Below are 25,802 nucleotides of genomic sequence, written 5' to 3'. Positions count from 1 at the left end.
TGGAAAATGTGTTGCATCCATGGCTCAGCTGCCCTCCCAGGAGACTCGAGCTATGCATTAGGGCTCTCAACTTAGCACATTATGGAGTGGAAATGTCTTCTAAAAAAAAGAAAAGCCTGTGAATAAAATAGGCAAACTCGAGAGGCCTAAAAAGCCCATACATGCGAAGAAATATAGGAAGTGATAAAAGCATATTGGAAGAGGCAACCTAACATAAGCTGGGCCATTCTCATGTCCCTAAGCACTATGCATTAATTTTTTAAGTGTGTAAGAAAATACAGAAAAACTTCTGAAAGTGTTGTTGATTCTGCTGTTTGGTGTTTAAAATATACTAGGGAATGATTCTTTGTGGATGGCTTTGCAGGTATTTGAGTGTTTTAGTGATGTTTGTAAAACCTGATAGGTTTTTGTGATGGGTTGGGAAAGCACTGCTGTTGTATGTTTCCATTTCCAGTAATGGATTGTATAGGCTTTCACTCCCAAAAATCTGCTATTCAACATGTTTTTAACAACAGATTGGATCTTTTTGATTAATATTTGTTTTTCTGTAGAAATCACTTGAGGATGTCTAATTCTGTGATGTTAAAAATAAAAAGTTCAAGAACATCCTTGGAATTTTCTTTCCTATTCTTTCAAACTATGTAGTCACTGTATTCATGTATTTCCAGGTGTTGACATAGGAGCAAACTAGAGAAAATCTATAATTTTAATTTTAGTGCCAATTTAAATTTAAACTTTAAAAAGCTGCACTCTGAACTTACTCCTTTTGATGTTGGTTTGGGATGTAACCTAAAGTAAATCACTTAAACTGAAGACTGTTTTTCCCAGCTCTAAATATTAGCTGCCATGGCAGATTCTTAAATATTTACTAAGATTTCACGGCATTATTTAAAAACCAGAATTATTTGTCTCTCAGATAAGTATCATCCTTGTAGGAGATGACACAAATTTCTTAATAATAAATAATAACAATAATATGTTTAAGCTCTTTCTGTTGACCAGGGATTTTTCTAAGTGTTTACCTGAGTTAACTCATTTAGTCTTCGCAAAAAACCAATGAAGTTGGTATTGATGTTGTTCCCATTTTACAGATGAGGAAACTGAGGCACGGCATTTCAGTCACATAGCCAGCAAGCAATAGAGTCCAGGTTATAAACTCAGCCAGCCTGGCACCAGACTCTATGCTCTTATCCAATGTGGAAATACTCCATTTAGCTTATTCAGAGTTATAGTAATTCACTAGGTTGGGTCTCAGGACTCACCTTTTGCAAAGTTCTTCTTAACTGACACCTTGTAAACTGCAAGTTTGGGTCCTTTAGGGCTGAACAGACAGAGAAATGTCTTTTTGGTCCTGGAGGTAGCAAGTGAGAATACTTAAAAGATAACTGGAAAAGAGGGAATTGAATGGCTATCAACCCTTTAGTGTTCTGGGGGGCAGGGGATAGGAATAGAACCTTCCAATGCTGGGTCACCTTATGGATGGGTGGGCAGCAGTTGCTGGAGGCACTGATGCCAATTAAGGATGAAAAGAAGCACAGGGTACTAGGTCCAACTCAGCAAGCAGAAATCTCAGTCTAGATCAATGTGTCCACGTTTTGCTCATATTGCCCCCCTAAGGAGTCTTTTTAGACATTTCTAATTTTACCACCCCGTGAAATTTTAATACTGCAGATATATCTGTGCTTTATATATGAAAGAGTAAGAATTTTTCACCGTCCAAGAACCAATTTTTGTGCTGTCAGTGCCTAGAGGCACAAATACCCTGGATGGTGTGAGAACCCACAGGGTGGGGATGGTGGAGTCAGGGAACCAACCTGGAGGGGCCATTGGGCTTCAGAGTTAGAAGGGCTCACCAAGGGCCGAGGAGTACGGAAGGGAGGTTAATACTGGAGTTCTCTTAAATATGTGAGATCAGAAGTTCTTTGACATGGCGCCACCATCTCCATCTCTCCAGATGGGGAGTTTCTTTCTCTTTTTCATATGCTTCATCAAATGTTGTGTCATTCTTCCCTCCACAATGACAAGTGTGATCACCATGTAATCTGAAATGCCATTGAAATGTATCATTTCAGTATGTGGTTTGAATTCTTTTTATTTAGAAACCAGGTTCCCAAGAAGCTTGCTTTAAATTCATTTTGATTGAGTTCAGAAAATGGATACTACTCCAATTTGCAAGAAATGGGTAATGAAAGTGCTTTAACTTTCATTAAAAACTGCTGTGCGCTCACTTGAAATCTCTAATCCCCAAATAACAAGCCTCAGAATTAAGCAGCAATTTGTGTTTCAGATAAAGAGCAAACTGTTGTCCCTGGTCTTCACAAGGCCAGCACATTTTTTCATACCTCGACTCTCAGATTATCTAACACTGTCTAGGAGGAAACAACCATAACACTGACCAAAAATTTTACTAACCTTTTTCCACTCGAATCTCTCTCTTCCCTTGTGATTTCACTGCCACAGTGAGTTTAATCTGAAATCTGTAACCCAGTGCACATCCCAAAGTTCCTAATAAACCTTAAGTAACCTTATCTAATCACCAGCTAGAGGCATGATAAGGAAAGCAAGGCCTCCCAATATTTTTCTTCTTCACAAACAAGGTGCGGCTACTCAATTGGTCAAAGGCTAAGGGGCATTCCTGGAACAAAAGGAATGGTAAAGAAAGCATCTGCCAAGATAGGGGAAGGCAGTCACCAGATTATTATTTGAAGACTTGAAAGTACTAGAAGACCAACTGGAGAAGGTCATGCCCAGAAGTCAAAGGACTTCCTGGGAAACCATCATCTTATATTTACGGCCATAAGTATCAAGCCTGGCTGTCCAATAGAATAACCTAAGGAGCTTTCAGCTTCCACCCCAGAGAGATTCTGACTCAATGGGTCTGGGGTGGGATACTGGGAACTGGTGTTTTTTCACAGACCTCCCACCCCAGTGATTCTGATGTGCATCCAAGGTTGAGAATTACTGCTTTAGATTATGAAGTGCTTCCACATATATTTTCCAGAGTTTTGTATATACAAAGAGAGGGAAAAGAAACATCATTAATGCTTGTTGACTATGTAAGAAAATAAGAAGAGACAGGAGTAGTAATTGTGAAAATGAAGGGATTGCAGAAAAATAAGTTTCTAGAAACTAGAGGGAAAAAAACCTCCACATTTCTAAGGGTTTAAATTGGTCCTAGGAGTGTAGAACATTAAGGAGGGACTTGCATGTCCATATTTCCTGCTATATAAAATAGTTTTGAGATGACAACAGAATTCTCTCCCCAGAGAAGTCCCAAACAGTCATTTAATATTTGATGCCAATTACTTCCTAAAATTATATCTAGTCTATAAATGAAAAATGCTGGAGAAGAGGAGAAAAACATTTGTTGTTAGTCAAAAAGTATGTTAGAAATGTCATATTAATATTTCTATGCTCATTCTGGGTGGTACACATGTTCTACATATATAGACAGGCAATGTGCCTCAACAGAATCCTGCCAGCTTTCAGATCATTATAATTGTTCATTTCAGAGGTGAAAGTGGCAAGTGAATGACCTTGAGTATAGCTAAGGATGAAGTAAAGCCAGTGCTGGGCTCTCAGATTAGGGGTAAATACAGAGGTCAAGTTGCAATGAGGCAGAAGTAAAAGAACTTGTGATTGAAAAGTAGGAAATGACATGTTAAGATTTTAGAAGTGGGTGATGGCAAAGGTTAGGCTGCGACCACGAGATTGGTGGCTGCAGTGAGCTGTCACCTGCATGTCAACCATTGAGATGGAGAGGAACAATGGATCACATACAGAGAAGAAAATCTTCCAGACCTTCAGTATTTAAGATAAGAAGCTTCATTTAAGCAGCCCTTCACTCTGGTTTCTAACTAATAAAGAATGGCTAATATTTAATAAAAATAATTATAGTTCAGCACTTACTAAGTGTCAGCATTGTTCCAAGCACTTTGCATACATTTCACTATTCACAGCGATTTTGTGACAGTAGGCAGTGTTGTACCCCTTTTACAGATGAGGAAACTGAGACATAGAGTAAGCAACTTACTCAATGTGTGTTGTAAACGCTGGGGAGAAGACATAGACCGATTTGGGGTGAGAGAACATTTCACAGAAGGTATCAGCAAAAGAAAGTGAATGGAGTCCAGAGGGAGGCCTGTCCACCTACGTATACTGCACACCGACAGTTGCCAGGCTACACGTAGGGGCCTGGTGAGAGATGCGTCTGAAATAACGCATTGGAGCCACATCAAAGAGAGCTCTAAACCCCAGTGTTTAGAGTTTGAACCTCATATGTGAGGTGGGAGCAAAGTGTCATCATCGGAGCTGTATCTTAAGAAAACTACCTTTTGAGTATGAACAAATCAGAAAGAGGCTAGAGTGAAAAGAACCAAGTTAAGGGTTTTTTGTCCTGATTATTTGACAAGTCATGAGTGTTATCAGTGAGAAGAATGGCAGTTAAAGGTTAAAGGCAGAGAAAGGTTTGATATGTGTTGCAACGGTCAAATGTAAATTCTGGAATCTGTTGGGTGAAGGGGGTGAGGAAGAGGGAAGAATTTAAATAGAATCCAAGATTTCAAGTTTGAGGGACTGACTGAACTATTGGCAGAAATCCAGGAGAAGCAATTTGTGGGAGTGAGAGGGCCAGCAGGAGTAGCCAGGCTTTGAAAATATGCAAGGTGCTGTGTGAGCAGGCCAGCAGGTGGGCAGCAGGCCACAGCAGGAAGGTGGGAACCAGAGTCTGGTAATTAGGAAAGTCTGGGCTAGAAATGAGGCTCATGGTGTCATTTGCATAAGAGTGCTGCGGTAAACTGGGGGGGGGGAGAATGAAGTCTCTGACAGCAGGCAAAGGAAGAGAACAGACAACAGATCCTTGGAAAACATTTAAATTGAGAGACAAGAAGGAGGAAGAGGAACTAGAAAAGGAGACGGGAGGAGAGTCGTAAAGGAAGGATGGACACACTCTAGGAAGTTTGCAGAAATATGTGAAGTATGTACTAAGCACGAGGGAATGCAAAATTCCAGAAGAAATCCGCTTTGGTGAGCCCTCAGAGAAACCAAGAATAAAGCCATTTGGATTAGAAGGTTGTCAGGATAAGAGTAGTGATAGAAGGGTAGGAGGTGGATGGTAAGGAATGAGGAGGTCACAGCAGACAAAGGCAGCAGGACTGGCTCACACTTTCAAGAATTTGACCACAAGGAGGAAAGAAGATAGTAGAATGTAGGAGTAAGACATGAGGAAAAGGGCTTTGTTTTGTTTTAAGACAAAGGGGTGCCACTTAAATCTACTTTAGACAGAGATAAAGGAGCCATAGAGAGGGGTGAGTGATGACGCTTAAGTAATGCCAAATAGTAGCAGCAAAGAGGCTGTCAGTGGCAGAAATCAGAGAGGGGTGCAGTTCTAAACCGTTTTCTGACCTTATCATAAAACAAACCAGAATGCATGGAACTGCTATCCCTACCAATTCCCCTGCAGCTATTCTCTTAGAGAATAAGGCAAGAACCCATGGGGCAGAGTTTTTTCCTCCTCATCTGGGAAGTGCTTCAATTTTATTCATACATCCCAGTTCAGAAAGGGAAAATAACTGTTTTCAGAGAATAAAATAACTTCCATGAGTTGTGGGGAGAAAAAGGGAGGAAACTTTGATAATGAAGAAAAAAAATTGGATTGTAAAATATTAAGATTTTCTTCTTGTAAATACCATTTGCAGATTGCATAGCTTATTGCATGTATGGAAGAGGGGAGGACATTTTTAGCCTGTTTTTCCAAAAAGAAATAATTAAATGCACTTAAGTACTTGAATGTTATTTCACCTGCTCCATATGAGGCAAAAGCTTTAAGCAGAAGGGCAAAAATATTGATAGTGGTTAATGAGTGATGGTTGGCTTTGACTGCTGTAGGGCTATATAGGGCAGCCGCTATACAACATTCAGCAATCTGCTCCATTGTCCTGTCCTGTCCTGGAAAGGTGGAGGGGGGAGAACGGGGTGGGGATGGTGCTGGGCACAGGATATCAGAAAGGATAAGGTGGGGCCAGGGAAATGAAAAGGGGGCAAAGAGGTAAAGGACAACTCAGTGTTCTCAGGGAGTGAACATATTCTCCTTTTTCTGTGGGATGAGCTGGGTACCATGTATGTCCCTGTGTATTCAAAATGGTCCCTGGGGTCCCATTGCTGTCACATTTCTGCACAGTCCTCAGACACGGAGAAAAGTGTTGGAGGTTGTTAGCACATCTCCCTCTGGAGATGAAACTGGGCTGAGCACCAACAAGAGAACACCAGAGGGAATTTGCTCTCCATGCTTGGATAATGGTTATTCCCTGATGCCCAGGGAAGAATTAAGTTCAATATGTGCCTTGCTCTATATTACACACTCAATCCTGAACAGCTGGGCTGTTAATACAATTTTTTTAAAAAGAGAGAACTGGCTGTTCTCTATCCATATATAATGTATGCATAATAAATTTCTCAATGAGGAGGTAGAAAAATTTCTTTTTTCTGTATAGCCAAAGGAAGCAGAGCATTAGGCAAATGCAATGAGTCTCATTAACAGAGAAAAACCAGTGTGGAAAATCCAGCGGGACTTGTTCCACATTTCTATTAGTAATGGCAATTTTTTTTTTTTACCTGAAATATGCTGGTAATATTCTCACTTGCAAAATTCAATTTGCCTAAGGATTAATAAATATGCTTTTTCTTAATACTTAACTGGATATCCTCCATGTTCCAGATGCTACATAAAAATAAAGCATTATTTTTTACTTTTTTCTTTTTTTCACTTTATTTCTGAGAAGATAAAATAGTAAAGCCATCACAAAATGATTTTCAAGAAAATAGAAATAGTGTCATATAAAACAGAATTTTGTAAAATTCAATACTATGTATGAAATGCCTACTCTAAAATATAGTAAAATGGAAAACTGGTGACAATAAACTAGTATGGATACGAGAATTCTGACTGCAATATGGGTGTAGTGGTTAAGAACAAAATCAGTAGTATCAGAACAAAGGCATTTTCCTCCTGGATTTTGCTTGCGAAGTGCAGCCGCCTCTGTGGAGTCCTCAGCCTCAGAGCCAGTCCCAGCACTAACCAGACTAGCCTACTGCATGAGTTAGTGCATAGTAGACATAATGATGACTGACACTGGATAGAATCCAATGACAAAATGAAAGAGACTTGCTAAAGATGATTTTCACCTAAAAATAGTTACCACTGAAATATTTTCTCACTATAGTTAAAATGTACCTATTGTGGTCACCTGTACTTCATAACAGGGTAACCTCAGTGTCCAGGAGGATACCTACCCTCTGCCCTCCACCTTTTATTTTTCAGTTGACACATAATAATTGTACATATTTATGGGATACAAAGTGATATTTTAATATATATATACAATGTATAATCAACTCAGGGTAATTAGCATATCCATCACCTTGAACATTTATCATTTTTTTGTGTTGTGAACATTCAAAATTCTCTCTTTTAGCTCTTTGAAAATATATAATAAATCATAGTTAACCATATTTACCCTGCAGTGCTGCAGAACATCAGAACTAATTCCTCCTATCTAGCTATAATTTTGTATCTGTTAACCAACCTTTCCCCATGCTCAAAATTTTTTTTTAGCTCCAACGTATGAGTGAGAACATGCAGTATTTGTCTTTCTATGCCTAACTTATTTTGTTTAATATAATGTCCTCCGGGCTTATCCATGTTGCCTCAGATGACAGGATTTCATTCTTTTTTATAGCTAAATAGGATTCCATTGTATATGTATACATATATATATATATTTTTTAATCTATTCATCTATTGATAGATATTGAAATTGATTGCATATCTTAGCTATTGTGAATAGTGCTGCAGTAAACATGAAAGTGCAGGTATCCCTTTGATATACTGATTTTCTTTCCTTTGGAAAAATACCCAGTAGTGCAATTGAAGGATCACAGGGTAGTTATATTTTTATTTTTTTTGCAAAACTTCCATACTGTTTTCCATAATGGCTATGCTAATTTGAATTACCACCAACAGTGTTTAGGAGTTCCCTTTTCTTCACATCTTCACCAGCATTTGTTATTTTTTATCTTTTTAATAATAGCCATTCTAACTGTAGGTAGAGATAATATCTCATTGTGGTTTTGATTTGCATTTCCTTGATGATATGGTGATGTTGAGTATTTTTTCATGTGTTTCTTGGCCATTGTATGTCTTCTTTTGAGAATGTTTATTCAGTTCCTTTGCCCATTTTTTAATTGGATTATTTGTTTTTTATGCTTTTGAGTTCCTTGTAAATTCTGGATATTAGTCCCTTGTTGGATGAATAGTTTGCAAATATTTTCTCCCATTCTACAAGTTTTCTCTTCACTCTGTTTATTGCTTTCCTTGCTGTGGAGAAGCATTTCAGTTTAATATAGGCCTATTTGTCTGTTTTTGTTTTTGTTGCCTGTGTTTTTGAAGTCTTAGCCATAAAATCTTTGCCTAGACCAACATCCTGACACATTTACTCTATGTTTTCTTCTAGTAAAGGTAAACAATAAAAGAGGAAAAAAGGAACAAAAGATATACAAAACAACTAGAAAACAATTAACAAAATAACAGGAGTAGGTCCTCACCTATCAATAACAACCTTAAATGAAAGGTTTGAATTCCCCAATTAAAAGATACAGACTGGCTGAATGGGAAAAAAAGAAAGAGATAGCTATTTGCTGCCTATAAGAGACTCACTTCATGACACACGTAAACTGAAAGGGAAGGGATGGGAAAAAAATATTTTATGCAGATGGAAACCAAAAATGTACAGATATAACTATACTTATATTAGACAAAATAGACTTTAAGGCAAAAAAAAAAAAAACATTAAAAGAGACAAAGAAGGTCATTACATAATGATAAAGTTATCAGTTCAACAAGAGGATATGACAATTATAAATATACATGCCTCCAACCCTGGAGCCCCCAGATATATAAAGCAAATATTATTAAAGCTGAAGAGAGCAACAGACTTCAATACAATAATAGCTGGGGACTTTAATACCCCACTCTCAGCACTGGGTAGATCATCTAGACCAGCAGTCTCCAACATTTTTGGCACCAGGGACCAGTTTCATGGAAGGCAATTTTTCCATGGACTGAAGGTGGGGGTGTGGGGTGTTGGGGGTGAGAGGGAGCTGGTGGGGAGCTCAGGCCCATTTCCTAACAGGTCATGGACCAGTACTGGGCTGTAGCCCCAGGGTTGGGACCACAGAAAGAAAATCAACAAAGAAACATCAGACTTAATCTACACTATAGACCAAATGGACCTAACAGACATTTACAGAACGTTTCATCCTACCATCTTGTTTTTTAAGGCAGAGAAACAGAATGTGCATTTGGACCACTGGTAGCAATTTTGGGTCATTAAGATATGAATTTAAAAAGAGGAACGTATTAACTGAATTGAGCCCATCAAAATGTTTATCTGATCTGTCAAGAAATCATTCCAACTGACTCAGATTTTTACAATAGTAAAATAGTATGTACAATTATTATTTTTAATTTTTATTTACTTATTTTTTATATTTTAAAAGCATAAAAAGGGGGCACTCTTTTCTTAATTCTGCCTTTCCTAAAATTTAAATGCCTACCCCAGCATTATTGAGATAGGCACAGTGTTTTCACACCCTTTGTGTCAATGACAGCATGAATACATGCATATGCCACAATTAAGCATTCTTCTCTGAGGGGCAACCTCTGGTTTGTCTCTATTATGAATATTTTTCAGCAAATATCTTTGGTTTCCAACCGTTAGAGTTTATTTCCTCAGAATAGCTTTCCCGAAATGAAATTACTAGATCAAATGATATGAATATTTTAAAGCTCCTATTTGTAAGCATATTTCAAATAGCTTTCTAAAAGATTAGTTATTAATTTACCTTACACTAGCAATATATTAATATGAGAACTGTGGTATTACCCCAGGCTTAACAAGCTAATAAGACTATATTACTTTTGTGTTTCATTCCTAGCAAGCTTGAAAATTTTTGCAACTACTCATTTACAATTTTTTCTGTATGTATTTGGTTCTTATTTTTTTTTCTTATGAATTGTTTTATTTTTCTCAACTCCTGTCTTATCTTATTTCCCCACCTCTATTCCTTTGCATAGGCTCCCATGATTCATTCAGCTACTGGGTAGACGAGAAGTCCCCAGTGGGGCCTGACCAAACTCAGGCTATCAAACGCCTCGCCAGGATCTCTTTGGTGAAGAAGCTAATGAAGAAATGGTCTGTGACTCAGAACCTGACATTCCGGGAACAACTAGAAGCTGGGATCCGCTATTTTGACCTTCGTGTGTCTTCCAAACCAGGGGATGCTGATCAGGAGATCTACTTCATCCATGGGCTTTTTGGCATTAAGGTGTGGGATGGGCTGATGGAGATTGACTCATTTCTTACACAGCACCCCCAAGAGATTGTCTTCTTGGATTTTAACCACTTCTATGCCATGGATGAGACCCATCACAAATGCCTGGTTCTCCGGATCCAGGAGGCCTTTGAAAACAAGCTGTGTCCAACCTGCAGTGTGGAAAGTATGACGCTGAAAAACCTATGGGAAAAGAAGTACCAGGTAGGAGGCAAGGAGAGATGAGCTTCTAAGGGGAAGACTTAATTCTTTCTGCTATTCCTGTATCACCAGCTGTAAAATAGTCCAATCCAGGGCTCTTAGGCCAGAAGGTGCAGATTGTTGGAAATATTAAACATGCAAACTGATTCCTGGGCTCTAGAATAGCTTCAAGGGTTGGGATTAACACTTGCCAAATATTTAAAGCTTGTCTAGCAACCTGTTTAATACCTAAATTAACTTTGAATGGCCTGGCAGAACCAACCCCAGGGAATGTTGTGAAATTGGGCCAGTTGGTCATTACCATTCTATCTGTATAAGGTCCATTTCACCCACCTAGTTCCCCTCAGGGATAGTCTGTTCCATTTTGCCTTCAATTCAATGGATAATCCAAATAATCCTTGCCAAGATATTGCCTGATAAGGAAAAGCGTTAGCTGGCAAAGGCATATGAAGTGATTCATCTCAGGAGAGTTAATATTTTAAAAGGCCTTCTTTGTAGAATCTGGGTCACAGAGGGAGAGAGAGTGAAGGAAGGAAGAGCTTGCTGAAGGGGCTCCAGCTGGGAGAGCATCCCCCGGACTGCTGAAGTTGAGAAGAGCCTCCAAACCTAGGCCCATGAGGGACATGCCCAGGAGAAGGAATGTGGGCCCAGACGTATCCCACTCTGATCCAAAATGATAATCGTTCAGGGCAGTACCTTTCATATAAAGTTGCTCACTTGCTCAGTAGGTGCATTAACCAACACAGCTTAGAGGCAGATATTTTTGAACTCAAGGAGGAGCTTTTGATTAAAAATAAGTTAAAGATTATTCACTTGAAAATATTTATTAAAGACCAAGTATGTGCCAGCAACCTTCTAAGGACTCGGAGTAAATCAGTAAATAAAACAGACAAAGATACCTGGCCCTAATGGGGCTTTTATTCAGGTGGAGGTGATAGGTCGCAGACAATGGGGATTTTAGGTATACATAATGATACAATGCTATAAAGTGATAAGAGCTGTGGAAAAAGAAAAAGTCAAGTGTGGTAAGAGGGAACCAGGGTTCTGTGGGTCAGAGAGTTGGCTGAAATTTTAAATAGATTGATCAGAGAAGCCTTCATTGAAAAGATGACATTTAAAGGAGTTAATCACATGGATCTGTGGGGGCGGAAGAAGCAGCCAGTGCCGAGGCCCTAAAGCAGGAGTGCCCTGCCGTCCTTGAGGAATAGCAGGGCCAGGGGCTGGAGAAGGGTGAGGACAGAGTAGAAGAGGAGATCAGAGAGATGACAGGCGATCTCGTGAGGTTTGAAGGCCAGCAAGGACACCGGCTGTCACTGGGGTGAGGAGAGTTCTGAGCACAGGGGGCTGTGGCCTGACTTGGGTCTTAATGGGATCCTTCTGGTTGCTGTGCTGGGAAGAGACCAGGAGCAGGGGAGCAGCCAGAAGTAAGGAACCCGGTGGTTGTGGCAAGTGGTCGGATTTTGAATCTATCAGAAGGTAGAGCCAACAGGGTATCCTAATGGATAGGATTTGGGATGTGAAAGAAAGTGAGGACTCAAGGATGACTCCCAGGGTCAGCCTGAGTACCTGGGAGCACCAAGTTGTTTTGCACACCCCTAAAAGTGACTCCATAGAGGCTTAATGAGTTAACTCTTAGTATCTGTTAAAATATAGTCAAGCCATTTTCCATACTAAACTTCTGTAAGTAATATTTTGCCAAATATTTATCACACCTTTCCCCACTAAACCTAAGTTTATATCTGTTCAGGTCTAATTTGGAGAGACTTTTTTCCCCATGAATTTTCTCTTTTACAACATTAGATAATAGTAATAACAACAACAACAACTACTAACACTTCCTTGAACCTTTACAATGTGCCAGGTATGTGGCTTAATTCATGTAATCCTCTCAACAACCCTATGAGATAGGCACTTTGTTATTATCCCCATTTTATAGATGAGGAAACTGAGGCATAGAGAGATTAAGCAACTTACCAAGGGAAAGCTGGGCATGAATTAAAACTCCGGTTAGTGAGAACCAGGACTCAATCACAGGCTGCCTGGCTCTCCAGAGTTCCTGCGGCCTCTGATACTCCTGAGTGCTGTTTACACATCTTCATGATTTTCACAACTGGTGTCGTAATTAGGCCAATGAAACACTTTCTTTTCCTTAATGAGTCCCTGTTATCGGAGGATCCCAGAGAGCAGAATGGGGGGAATGGTAGAGATCTGTAAGAGGGTTTTGGGATTCAGGTAAGGTTAAATTTGAGCACAGATATAATGTTATGGTTTAGTACACTGACAGTATCCTGGATGGGTTGGCATATTGCATACTAAACTGTTTAGAAATCTGCAGGAGTAAAAAGTATCCTCAGGAATAATAACTAATGTGGACAGCGAATTTCTAGCATCTGAGTGATGATCTGTCATAGTTTTTGAGTATGGGCTAATTTAACCGTGTCATCCAACTACAAATACTCCTAAAGTTATGAAAGAAAGACTGTGATGACATATCAGAAAAAAGGAGTGTCACCGATTTAAATCCTAAAATCCCTCTCTGCCCCTTTCTTCCCCATGTTTCCTAGCCACATCTCTTCTTAAAAGCTAAACAAAGAGATCTCAGAGTTGCCAGCCATCTCCCCCTGCTGGGCCAGTGTCATAGTGAACTTTAAATATTTATTATGTAATGAGCAGCCTTGCATGGAACTCCCTGAGTATTTTATTACTACAATTTAATAGCATGAAGTGCACTACCATTCTATCAAATTTCATTGACTTAACATACAATTACATCGCAGCTCACAGGTATATATTTATTTGTACTTTAGTGGCTATGGGTTTTGACGGTAGAATGAGTTAGAAGATTTAATCTACATCTTGGAAGTATTTACGATCTTAATGAGAGGATAAGAATACATAACGCTAGGGATATACAAAACAACTGATGGACAATTACAAGGTAAAACTGCCTCAAATGATCTGTACTATATGAAGAAAAGTGTTCTATAATAAATCAATCGAATGCCAGAACATAGCATAAGCCTGTCTCCCAGAGGCCCCCAATAAAGGAATGATCAGCATAAGAAGAGATCCATCAAGGAATATTTCTTAAAGGAAATAAGATTTTTAATCTGAGTTTCGAGTGAAAAACTGAACACGAACTGCTGAGCAGGAGGAGAGAGTATTTCAGAGAAAAACACAGCAGAGCGAGGTGGGGAGGCAGATGCAAAACAGACCCTGGGCAAGAGTCACTAGATCCTCATAGACTAGGAGCTGGTTTGCAAGGCCAGCCTCCGCTGTAAACAAACTCTCTCTGTAACCTTCAGGATCGGAATGCTCAAGAAGACTTGAGAAAGGCATAAACCCCCTTTTGGATAATTTGTACTTTGTGCACCTTTTCCCAGGCAGAGTAAAGAACAGCCCTGTCCTCTCATCCCCTGACACGCGGCCCAGGGCCAAGCCACACGGGTCATGGTCCGACAGGTGCTGCCCCAGGGCCGCGCAGCCTCCCGCCTCCCCAGGGCCCATCACACAGGCCGGCTTTCCCCACAGGCCCCGGCCTTCCAAACCAGCCAAGCACAACGCCAGGAGGAAATCCTCCTGGCTCTCCCAGGCAATCTGCTTATGATGAGCCTGTGATTAACCTCATTAACACACGTGTTTACCTCAGACATCATTAGCAGTCAGTCAGACATTACTCAAAACCATTAAGAACAGCAAGAACAGCCATTACCCAGCTCAGTGCATCCGGCCTGGCTCTCCCCTTCAGGAGCAGTTAGTCAGGCACCTTAGTCACGCGCTAAATGCACCCTGGAAACAAGACTGGCATTCAGAGCCCTTGTTCTTGGGTGCCCAGAGGATTATGCTGTGTGTCCAGCTATCCGCGGATTGCGGTCCAGGCAGCATGAACACGTACAGGACATTCCTCCAGGAAAAGATCACTGGTGCCCAGGAGGGAAAAAAAAATTTACTTTTAAAAACCGACACAACAGAGCTCTGAATTGGGACAATCAAAATAGCAATTCCCTGTCCCACAGCTGCCTCCCAGAAACTAATTAATGCTGTGAATGTGGTTTGCTAATTGTTTTCAAAATCGCCACCGTCCTGAGCAGTCCCACTGGAGGCCCATTGCCTCTGCGAAGTCTTCCCTGTCTCCAGTGGCGCGCCCCTCCCCCTCCCGGGAAGGGCAGTTTCATTCCAAGTCAGCGTGCACAATTGAAAATCTATTTGCTCACAGATTATTTCAGTGTTTTTTCCTCAATTCCAAGACCTAAGTGTCATTTCATGAGTATAGGAGACATAACTTCTAGACCTTACTGGCCAACTCAACCTGAGAATTCTCAGCCTGAAGTTGAAAGATTCCCCGGGGCGTATGTATGGGTAGAATTTAAGAAGTCTGTGAATTTGGATGGGGAAAATTACACATTCATTTTTACTAAGATTCAACTGCAAGTTGGTATACCCATTGTTTGTGAGAGCAGGCAGTGATCCACTGGCTCTGTTCCTTTGTCTCCACAGATGTGTCCGTATCTTATTTCAGTTATGGCAGATGTCTTAAAATACCATTTATGCTCATCACTAACTTACAAGACTCACAACCAAATATTTTTATTTAATGCATTTATCATGAAACACATACATTCATTTATTACGTATTTATTTAATACATAAGCTATATTTCCATATTATTGACTTCCTTTCTAATCCTATCGATTTAATTTTATGCATTCATTTAAAATATAATTCTGAGAAGGGGGTCCATGATTTTACTATACTGCCAAAGGTGTTCATGACAAAAAGAAAAAAGTTAAGAAACCTTAAGTCAGAAATATTGTAAGTGCTCAGTAAATCTTTGCTTAATTATTTTCTAAAATATATATATAACAATTCTTGAATTTTCACATATGATTATATTTGCTTGCCTTTTTCTCAGCTATCAGTATAAAACCAAGGAGTTAAGATGTAGCTTTTTCATGAATGGTTCTCATTTTTTCTGTCTTGAATGTTTCAGGTTCTTATTTTCTACCACTGTCCCTTCTACAAGCAATACCCCTTCCTGTGGCCAGGAAAGAAGATTCCAGCACCCTGGGCAAATACCACAAGTGTGCAAAAACTAATCCTCTTCTTGGAGACCACTCTGAGTGAGCGGGCCCCACGCGGCTCCTTCCACGTCTCCCAAGCGATTCTCACCCCCAGAGTGAAGACCATCGCCCGAGGCCTGGTGGGTGGCCTCAAGAACACTCTGGTTCATAGGTAAGAATTCGCTTCCACCCCTACAAGCAAGATATTTTTTAAAAAACATTTATCTTGATTCTATTCTGAATAAATAGCAGTAAAACCACATAGTTGGAGGATTTAGAAAAACAACAAAAATAAAACCCTTATATTTGAAAAAGCTGTGCATTTGAGGTGGATTATATTAACAAAGGATCTCTAAACACTTTATTAATAAGTACACATTATGCCACAAATACCGTACTGTCTATATTTGATACTGAGATCAACCACTTTTAGCCAGTGCCATTTCTGTTCACTTCTGACACATGGCCACATTTGAACTGGCCCAGGTGCTCACTCACTGAAGAACCATTAAACACAGACCACTGTGCTAGGTGCTATGGGTTGGTAGATGGCTCTTCAAGCCTTTCCCAAAAGGCTTCCTTGCTGACCATGAGTCCTAAGCAGAAGCTTAGGATGCTACCCACCATACCATAGCTTTAAATACTTCTTCAGGGCAGAATTGAGCCTGACTGTACAATTAGGCAGGACAAGCTCCAGTAATTTTGTATTAGATGGTGTTCTTTATCTTGGACACCAATGAATGATAGATGTTTAGGATAAGGATGGTTTATATATATGTATATATGTACATGTATGTTTATATTATAAAGGGAATGTTATAAATACATTTGGATAACAGAGCACCCCTTGAAATCTAAGCCAAGGAAGGTAACATGTTCAGTTAACAAAAGATATTTACAAGAATCGGTTTGGTTCCTGAGTTCCAGGTAGTGAGCAGATTCAAATAGTGAAAGAGTCATCCAAAAACTAGTCCCTGTTTATATGGTTTTGAGTTTGGATGACGTGAGTTCAGATAACAGGAGTTCACCTAGCAGGAGTTTAGATATCAAGGAGCACCGGCATTTTTCCTTCTTGGTGAAAGTTCCTGGTTATTTCAATCATAGACAGAACCAGAAACCTCTTTCTGTGTGGCTCTGTTAAGTCTTGACTGAATTAATTGCACTGAACTTGGAAAAGAGAATTTTATAAACCAGTATTATATCTCTTTGAGAGATCCATAGTTATAAACTTTCTTTTTTTATATAATATATGTTTGTGTATCCCCACCATTTTCCACATGACTTTGGTGAATTTGTAGATTAACATCTTTATTTATTCATTCAACAAGTATTGAGTACCTAGGAGAAGCTAGATGCAAAGATTCAAGATAAATAATACACTGTCTGCCCCCATGGAACTCACAGCATAGCAGGTAAAACTAACATGAAAATTTCTATAAAGCAATATGAAAATCACTCTAAAAAGTCCGTGCAGAGAGCTATACCAATAAGGGAGCAGTATTTAAAAATAAAAATAAGTTATATCTGTATACTGTAATCTGAATATAGAGTGCCCTTTTGTAGATGATTTCATTTGATTCTTAAATCAAGCCAGCCTCTAGGAGGGCACATTGTCTAGAGCACAATATCATCCCCACTTAAGATGAGACTCCGTGAGCTTAAGTGACCCAGATCCACACAGCTAGTAAGAGTCAATATGTCTCAAACTCTAGACCTCTGATCATTGGACCACTGCCCTTTTCAGTGTTCAATGCTGCATATTTTAGTGCTCCACAGGCTTGCAATTGTCTTACTAGTACCTGAATCTCACTGGTTACGTCTGGTAACCCGCAATGTCACACAGCTTTTCATACTTGCACATTCCTAGAACTTAGTCTGGCTGCAGATGAAATACAGGCGCTTTCATTTACTAGTAATGACGGTGGCATGAGCCCAAAACCAAGGTATACTAGCATGCCAGAGCCTGTGCCCACCTGTTAGCAAGCAGATGTCCCTAAGCTTGGAGAGATACTTTGACATCTCCACCCCTGCTGGTCACAAGAATATCAGAGGGATGCATCATGCATTCCCAGGCCTGCACGTCAGCAGAAGGAGGAAATGCAGCTCTGGCTGAGTTTGTTCCCAAAGGCCAGTGTAGAGTGTGACTGTCATTTCCTCTGGGCCATTGAACAAATATAGGGCCTCTCCCTGAGTACCAACACCCAGAGGGTCTGTCCTAGCAGATAAGCCCCACAGGGATGCTGTCAGACTGGGCCTGGCTAATTTATCAGCTCAAACCAAGAAGAAAAAGGCAAAGTATATTTTTTTACAAAGGCAGAGGTGGTTTTCTCAGCAGAGATTTAGCCTCCGCAGCTCTTAGGTAAACTTTGGATCTAAGAATCTCGTTCACCTTGGTTCATCGCCCTAGAAGGAAGCCACAAAAAAAGATAGCCATCTGGCTGCATTTCTATGGTATTTTCCCCAAGATTCAGGTTCATAACACTTCCACTAAAATCAAATGAAAATGAATTTTTTCTGAGCCTGAAAAGTGGACATCCATGAAACTCCAGATGGGACGTGGACTGAGATCAGAGGCTCTGAGGTTGACAGGGTCCCGGTTTTGGACTGAGTTGTGCCCAAATTCATGTGCCTCAGCAAATTCACTTGCTGAAGTCCTTACCCCAGTCCTTACCCGAATGTAATTGTATTTGGGGATAGGGCCTTTAAAGAGGTGATTAAGTTAAAATGAGGCCATTAGGTGGGCCCTAATCCAATCTAACTAGTATCCTTAAAAGAAAAAGAAATTTAGACACACAAAGAGACACCAGGGACGTGTGTGCACAGAGAAAAGGCCATGTGAGGACACAGCAGGAAGGTGGCTGCAAGCCAAAGTGAGAGGCCTCAGGAGAAACCAAACCCACTGAGACCTTGATCTTGGACTTCCAGCCTAGAGAACTGTTAGAAATAAATTCCTGTTGAAGCCACCCAGTATATGGTATTTTGCTATGGCAGCCCTAGCAAACTGATGCCATCTCTTAGCAACAGGGTGGCCTTGGACAAGTTTTCTGAGGCCTCTGAGCTGTGGGGTTTTTTTATTAGTCAAGTGGGGCTAATAATACTTCATGAGACTGTAGAGTCTTAACATGAAAATGCCAACCACAGTGCCTGGCACAAAATAGCTCTGCCATCCCTATTTGTAAGAAACCCAGAAACACAGCAGACCAGCATTGTTTTCAGGTGGGCCTCAAGGTCGAAGGGAAGTTTTTAACCTACTGCTTTGTAGCCTGTGGAAATTGTCATCTCAGGGGCCTGTCAGCAACATCTGGCTCAGCCTTTGCAAGGATCTCTCATCCCGGTAAATGCCAGGAGTTAAAAAATAAAGTGGCTCCTCTTCACAGTGGGTTCTACATTTCCCTTTCTTTGTATATAATCCTGGTTATTCGATCCTTGCCTTGGCTAAGGTTGACACATGCAACCAGAGGCTGACACGGAGCTCTTTGTCACCGGAGACCACAGATACACACCTTTCCCACATTTCTCTGCTCAGGCTCCAAGGGATCCTGCAAGGTTTGGCTCTGGCTGCACTTGGCCAATTCCCATTTCCCCGCGATGACCAGCAGATGGCGCCTGCATGTCATACTTAAACACCGACTAGGGACTTGCAAAAGAAGTCTGGGACGCCTCGGGCTCAGTGTCCTTCATGTGGGTCACTGTGTATTCCTGGTCTATCTTTAAGGGAGGTCTGTATTTGCAGCCCCTCATTCTCAGGCCACAGCACTTTGTAGCCTAAGCAGCAGGATGTGACCTCTTTCAGAAATGAGTTTCTTACCCCAGCCTGCAAACACCTTTACCTTACACTCTCCCATTTATGATTCTTTCTCTAGTGCCAAACATTTACCTAGACTTACTATATCCCGGGAACTGTTTTAAATACTTTACATGTATTATTTTATTTAATTCCCCAAAGTCTATATGAGGTATTATTATTGTCCCCATTTTATGGAGGCAGAGATTGAGGGAAAGTGAGATTCAGTAAGTTAAGGTCATATTGAGATTATTATGTCTTCAGGAGTTCCAGTTAACAATGAAAATACCCCTGGGAAGGTGCCCTATTAAGTCATAATCAGCTATTAATATCAAAATGTAAATTGATTTGTGAGATTTGTTTTAGCCCATGGCTTCTAGAGCCCACTGAGTAAGGGAAGAGACCCAGGACCAAGTGTAGCTGTCGTGGTAAGAGAAAAAGAAAGAGTAGAAAGACAAAATGCTGCCAAGGCCTTAATAGGGATGTCTAGCAGACTGAGAAGTCAGAATGTATGCTTAAAGAAGGGAGCACATCTTCAAAGGAGAGAGAAGATGGCAACCAAAGAGAATGTTACCAAAAGAAGAAGAAGGACCAATTAAGATAATGAACTTCATTTTATTTTCAATTTTGGCCTAGAGAAGATCCTAAAAAAATCTCCATTCCTTAACCGAAACTTAAGCCCTAGTTTCTCTCTTCCTTAAAGCAGTTTCAACCTATTGAGTATTTAGTGAGCTGTTTTTACCATGACGCGAAGCTATGAGACATATTATTGCTCCCTCCTCTCTACTATCCATGGTACTTTACACTCACTGCTAATATGGAAATTATCACATTATGTCACTAAACAACTAGCTGTCACATAGCAAGCCTTCACTTCATAACAGGAGACCGAAAGACTGTTCATGAGACAACTGGTTAAGCATTGGTCTATTAAGAAGCCCTACATAATGATAGAATAACTGTATATCCGTACAGGAAAAGTGAACCTTCACTCCTACTTTATGCCATGTACAAAAATTAGTTTGAGATGGATCTTAGAGCTAAACATAAAAGTGAAAACCATAAAGCTTTTAGAAGAAAACATAGGAGAATATCTTTGTGAATTGGCAATAGACAAAAGTTTCTGAAACAGATCACAGACACCATAAAAGAAAAAACTAATAAATTAAGCTCCATCAAAATTAAGGAATTCAGCTCATCAAAATATGTCATTGGTGTAATTAATAGACAAACTACAGGCTGGGGGAAAATATTTACAAAATATTTGTATGCAAGGTATATAAATAACTTCTACAACTCAACAACCAAACAACCAAAAAAAGAAAAAGAAAGAAAGAAAGAAAGAAAACCAAAGAAAAGGAAAAAATAAGTAAAAGAATTGAACAGAGACTTCCAAAAAGTAGATAAGCCAATAAGCACATGACAAACTGTCCAACATTGTTAGTCATCAGAAAAATGCAAATCAAAACTTTGCAAGGTATCTCTACACCCCCCCCCCCAGAATGGCTAAAAGTAAAAAGACTGATAACATCAAATTTTGGGAAGGCAGTGAAGCAACCAGAACCTCACACTTTGTTGGTAAGAGTATACAATGGAAAAATCTTTTTAGGAAAATGTCTGGCAGTTTCTTATAAAACTAAATGTAAACCAACCCTATAATGCAGTAATTTCGTTCCTTGGTACTTATGCAAGAGAAAGGAAAACAAGTGCCCACAAAAAGACTCATGTAAGAATGCTCATAATAGTTTTAGTCATAATATCCAAAAAACTGGAAACAGCTTACGCATACATCCAGCTGGTGTAGCAAATGGATAAACAAACTGCAGTATATTCATACAATGGACTACTATTTTGCAGTAATTAAAAAAAGAGCAAACTACTGATACATGCGACAACATGGATGAATTTCAGAACCATTGGGTGAATGAAAGAAAGCTCACAAAAAAGAATACCTTTTGCATGGCTAATATGAAGTTCTAGGACAGGCAAATCTAATCTATGGTAGTAAAAAAAATCAGTACGGTTGTTGCCTCTAGGATGGGGCAGGGACTGAGGGGGAAGGGGCATGGAGGAACTTTCTGGAGTGCTGGTAATGTTCTATACCTTGATAGGGGTTTGGGTTATGTGTATATAGTTGTCAAAACTCAGCAAGTATACCCTTAAGATTTGTGCAATTTGTTGAACGTGAACTTTATGTCAAAACAAAAGAAAATTGAAAATAAATATTGAGCCCCAGTTAATCATATGCATGCTGAAGTACTTAGGAGATATGTATAATATGTTTGCAGTTGGGATATGTTAAAAATATAAGATGGATTGATGGAAAGCTAGGGGTAGGTTGATAAATATGTGCTAAGAAAGTACAGTAAAATGTTAGTGGTGGCATCTAGGTGGTGGATTTATTTACTGTAAAATTCTTTCAGTGCTCTCATATGTTTGAAAATTTTCATGATAAAAAATTTAGGCCGGGCACAGTGGCTCACTCCTGTAATTGTAGCACTCTGGGAGGCCGAGGCGGGAGGATCGCTTGAGGTCAGGAGTTCGACACCAGCCTGAGCAACAGCGAGACCTCGTCTCTACTAAAAAATAGAAAGAAATTAGCCAGACAACTAAAAATATATGGAAAAAAAATATTAGCTGGGCATGGTAGCAAATGCCTGTAGTCCCAGCTACTCAGGAAGCTGAGGTAAAAGGATTGCTTGAGCCTAGGAGTTTGAGGTTGCTGTGAGCTAGGCTGATGCCACGGCACTCTAGCCTGGGCAACAGAGCGAGACTCTGTCTCAAAAAAAAAAAAAAAAATTAAAGAACCCACCAGTACTGAAGCTCTCAATTTTAATTTTTTGAAGTCCTATTGACGTGGTATTTCTTTTGGTGCTTGGAGCAAATAATCTCCTCTTACAGCAAAGAAATCCTGGAAAGTACAATTCTCTGATAGAATAGAGACCACCTCATCCCTGAAGGAGATGTAAAGCTTAAATAGACATAACTCTGGAGGCTTGTGCTTCTATTAACATGCTTTTCTGATATTGATGGAAATGTTTTCTTTCCATTTCTGGAGGAGTGCTTGTAAACTCTACTGTCTGTTCTCTCTTCCCTCAACACCTTCCTCTGCATAGGAATCTTCCTGCCATCCTGGACTGGGTGAAAACTCAGAAGCCTGGAGCCATGGGTGTCAACATCATCACGTCTGACTTTGTTGACCTGGTGGACTTTGCCACAACTGTCATCGAGTTGAATGACCTCTTACAAGAGGACAAAGCTCTGGCTACATGCTGATTTAATTTTTTATTTAACTTAATGTTGAATTTGTTGATCCAGGGTAGAGTTCTGAAGGGTTTCCTATTAGGATGGCCCCTGGGCAGTGATGGTGAAGTAAGAGGAGGATGGCTTTTTTCTTTTCCTTCCTCACAGGGCAATTTGGATAAAATTACAGGGCTTTTAATTGCATTTTTCCCAAATGAGACTTTTTAAAAACTGAAGTCCAAGGGAAGAAAGCATGTTTCTTGTGATCAAGGTCAGGACCTCCCCAATGGCTTCTGGTGGTGAATGGAACACAGAAATGGTCTGCAAGTTCCACTGGGGTATTGAGCATCCCCTGGTTTGCCCAGTTCCCTATTGTCTTCAAGGGTTTTGTTTTTGAGCCAGTGGGAAGGTTGAACCAGAAAGGGATTTCTGGTCAACAGAATGGCTTGTTCAGGTGTGGACTGCCCTGTGGGGTGGCTCTAACACCAACCTGGGGCTCTGAGCAGGGAAGGAGCCAAGCACCAGTTCTCTCTAGGATTGTTGAATGTCACCATTTCTTCTCTGAGAGAGTAAGACTTACTTATCACTGAGGTGTTTCAACCACAGCTGTTCTTGCATAGCTTGTGCTGGTAACTGGTCACCTTCATTTTTCAGATAAACAGTGCATACTGCCCTTGGTATCAGAAATATGTTTCCCAGTTTTAAAACACCAATTCCTTTCTATTTCTTTTGGCCCTTTTCTAAAGGCAAAAGGAACAATGATGGGAGATCTTTTCAGCGTGGGGCCCAACAAGAGGTAGACATGCATGTTGTTGCATGCCAGACTTCTTTGATTTAATTCTGTAGCTTTTTTCCAAAATGGCTGCCAGGTAAGTACCTGCATCATTTTGGGAAAGTCCTCTTTGGAGTGCGATCTTCAAGCCAGATCTTGGAATTGCATTTCATTGTTGTCTACCTAGGACTTGGGTCTGCGCTGTGTGGGACACAACACTAAGTGGAAGGCACCTGGTCGGTGGTACCAAGGAGGCAGACACAGGATACATGGGAAAGTGCAATGGCATTAAAGGAGGGCGCTCCAAGTGGGTTTGGAGCCATTCTGTAACTCCTTGAAAACAAGACTACCTCGGGGACATTTAGGATGACTTGTGTGTCATCAAGTGAGAAATACCCAGCGTTGGAACATTTCCAGTCCTTGTCTCAATTGTTCTACTTTCTGCAGGTTGTTTTGAGCCTACAAATCACCACTGCATGAGGGCTCTGAAACACAAGAGGGGATTTTTTTTTTTAAAGATAAGAGGTGCTTATCTATAAAGAGCCCTCATGTGATTTAATTGATTGACTTATTAATTTATTTATTTATAGATTAAATATCTGCAGTGCTTCTTACTTCAAGAGCACTCACACAGGAACTTACTGAACTTTTCTCACCCAGGACAGATGCTGCTATGGTCTTCCTCCCCTCAACAGGACCATGCATCTCAGGGCTGTGAGTGGCCTCTGATTGCTGTAGATGTCCTGGCTCCCCCAGTCCTGCTGGGGACAGTGTATATGTGTGCGCGCAGCCCAGATCTGAGGAGTCACTACCAAGCCACGCCCTGGGACAGAAGATGAAATGGGTCATGAAGAACTCTTAGCTCTTAGGTAGACCCTCCCAAAGAGTGCTGAAAAGGAAGGAGCTAGAAAGAAAACTGGGCATGAGAGCGTGTGCACTTTGCCGCTCCTCAGCACTATCTGAGAATCCCCAAGGAAGTGTCAGCTTCTGGATTCTTAAGGAGGAAATCTAAACATGAATCCAGAATGGATGTATGCATTCATAAAGATTGATTCCTCCCAGCAGTTTCCCATTTCTATCCTTTGATTTTCATAGATGGATTTTGCATGTTACCTGCAGAGAGGGGTGTCTTAGGTGAACTACTAAAAGCACATACACACCCCCAACTCTTGGTCTTCCAGCCTTTACTTTCTGTAATGTAATTTAAACCCTGACTTTTGGCTTCCACAAGATTGAGGAGGTTGTAATACAAATGATTCTGGGAAAATCTGGTTGAACTTTCCCTTTTCTTGCATCTGAACCCCTCCCCAGAGAGATTTCTGGGATAGTACTGTGGAATTCTGTAGGGCCTTCTCTGGATAGGAGAAAGAAAGGGGATCCCCTTACTGTCTTAACTTTCCCTCAATTCTGGTGTTAAACCCTAGTGGCAAACTCTTAAATCCCCAGTCCACCCTCAGGGTTTTATTTTTGTTGTTATTGTTTCATTTTGCTTTTGTTTTTAAACCTTAATCAATTACTAGGAACTAGATCATTTCCCCTCTTTTAAACCTTTGTTATCAATACTTGACAAAGAGGTAAGGAGGCAAGAGGAGAACTATTCTGCTCTGTTTTGTTTGAGCCTCAGCTTTTGTCTGGGTGCTTGGTGCTACGAGGCCAGGTGTGTTGACAAGTTATCTACACAGGATGCCAGTAACACCCAAGGGCTGCTGACTGTTCCGTGAAATGTTTACTTGATTTTCTCCTTTAGTTTTTAAATATATAGTTGCACTTCACTTGGGTTCTAATATTTAAGTGCACCTCAGCGTTTGCATGATAAAAGGCATCAAGCATGACCCAGAAACACAGAAGACTGTACCAAGGTTGCATGCATGGGATCGTGCTCTGCCTGGTGGGTGCAGGTGCCCACTCCTTCGTGCTGCTTGGGTTCCCAGACTTGCTTCCATTTTGAAAGTCTGCACTGGAGTTCTGGGAAGTAGGAAGAGGATTATTTTCAATTTTCCCTTGATAAACACCCTCGAATTGGCAGAATCTCTGTCTCAAGAAAAAATTGCTTAACATATTGTAAAGGGTGTGTGCCTTCTGGTCCTTGATTTCACGGCCAGGGAGGAGAACTCAGGCACATGGGACAGAGAGAAAATAGACTTTAGGACGGTGACTCATTCTGCAACTGCCAACAATATAACTGGTGACCCAACCACATTACTTATTCTCACAAGTTCTGGAGAACTTTCAGAGCAAAACAAGGCTCTTACTTACTTAGAATTAACTTCAAGATCAGCTAAGAAGCTACTGGACTGAGCCACAGAAGACTTTCGTTTGACAGAATTGGGATCATATTTATTCCAAATGTAAC

General features: G+C 40.4%; 1 protein-coding gene across 1 annotated transcript in view; it reads left to right on the top strand.

Moving 5' to 3' along the window:
* PLCXD2 (phosphatidylinositol specific phospholipase C X domain containing 2) overlaps positions 1 to 22,971 on the top strand; it is a 44,354-nt gene extending 21,383 nt beyond the window's left edge. Inside the window, exons 2-4 of the mRNA XM_045540329.1 lie at positions 10,133 to 10,593; positions 15,581 to 15,822; positions 22,551 to 22,971. Coding sequence (XP_045396285.1) covers positions 10,133 to 10,593; positions 15,581 to 15,822; positions 22,551 to 22,710 — 863 coding nt within the window. The 3' untranslated portion in view covers positions 22,711 to 22,971. The remainder of the gene's footprint in view (positions 1 to 10,132; positions 10,594 to 15,580; positions 15,823 to 22,550) is intronic.
* The last annotated feature ends 2,831 nt before the right edge of the window (positions 22,972 to 25,802 follow it).

Source organism: Lemur catta, chromosome 1, assembly GCF_020740605.2.
Source record: "Lemur catta isolate mLemCat1 chromosome 1, mLemCat1.pri, whole genome shotgun sequence".
In the NCBI taxonomy this organism is placed as follows: Eukaryota; Metazoa; Chordata; class Mammalia; order Primates; family Lemuridae; genus Lemur; species Lemur catta.
Note: the sequence above shows the minus strand (reverse complement) of the source record. Positions and strands in the feature narration are given on the sequence as shown.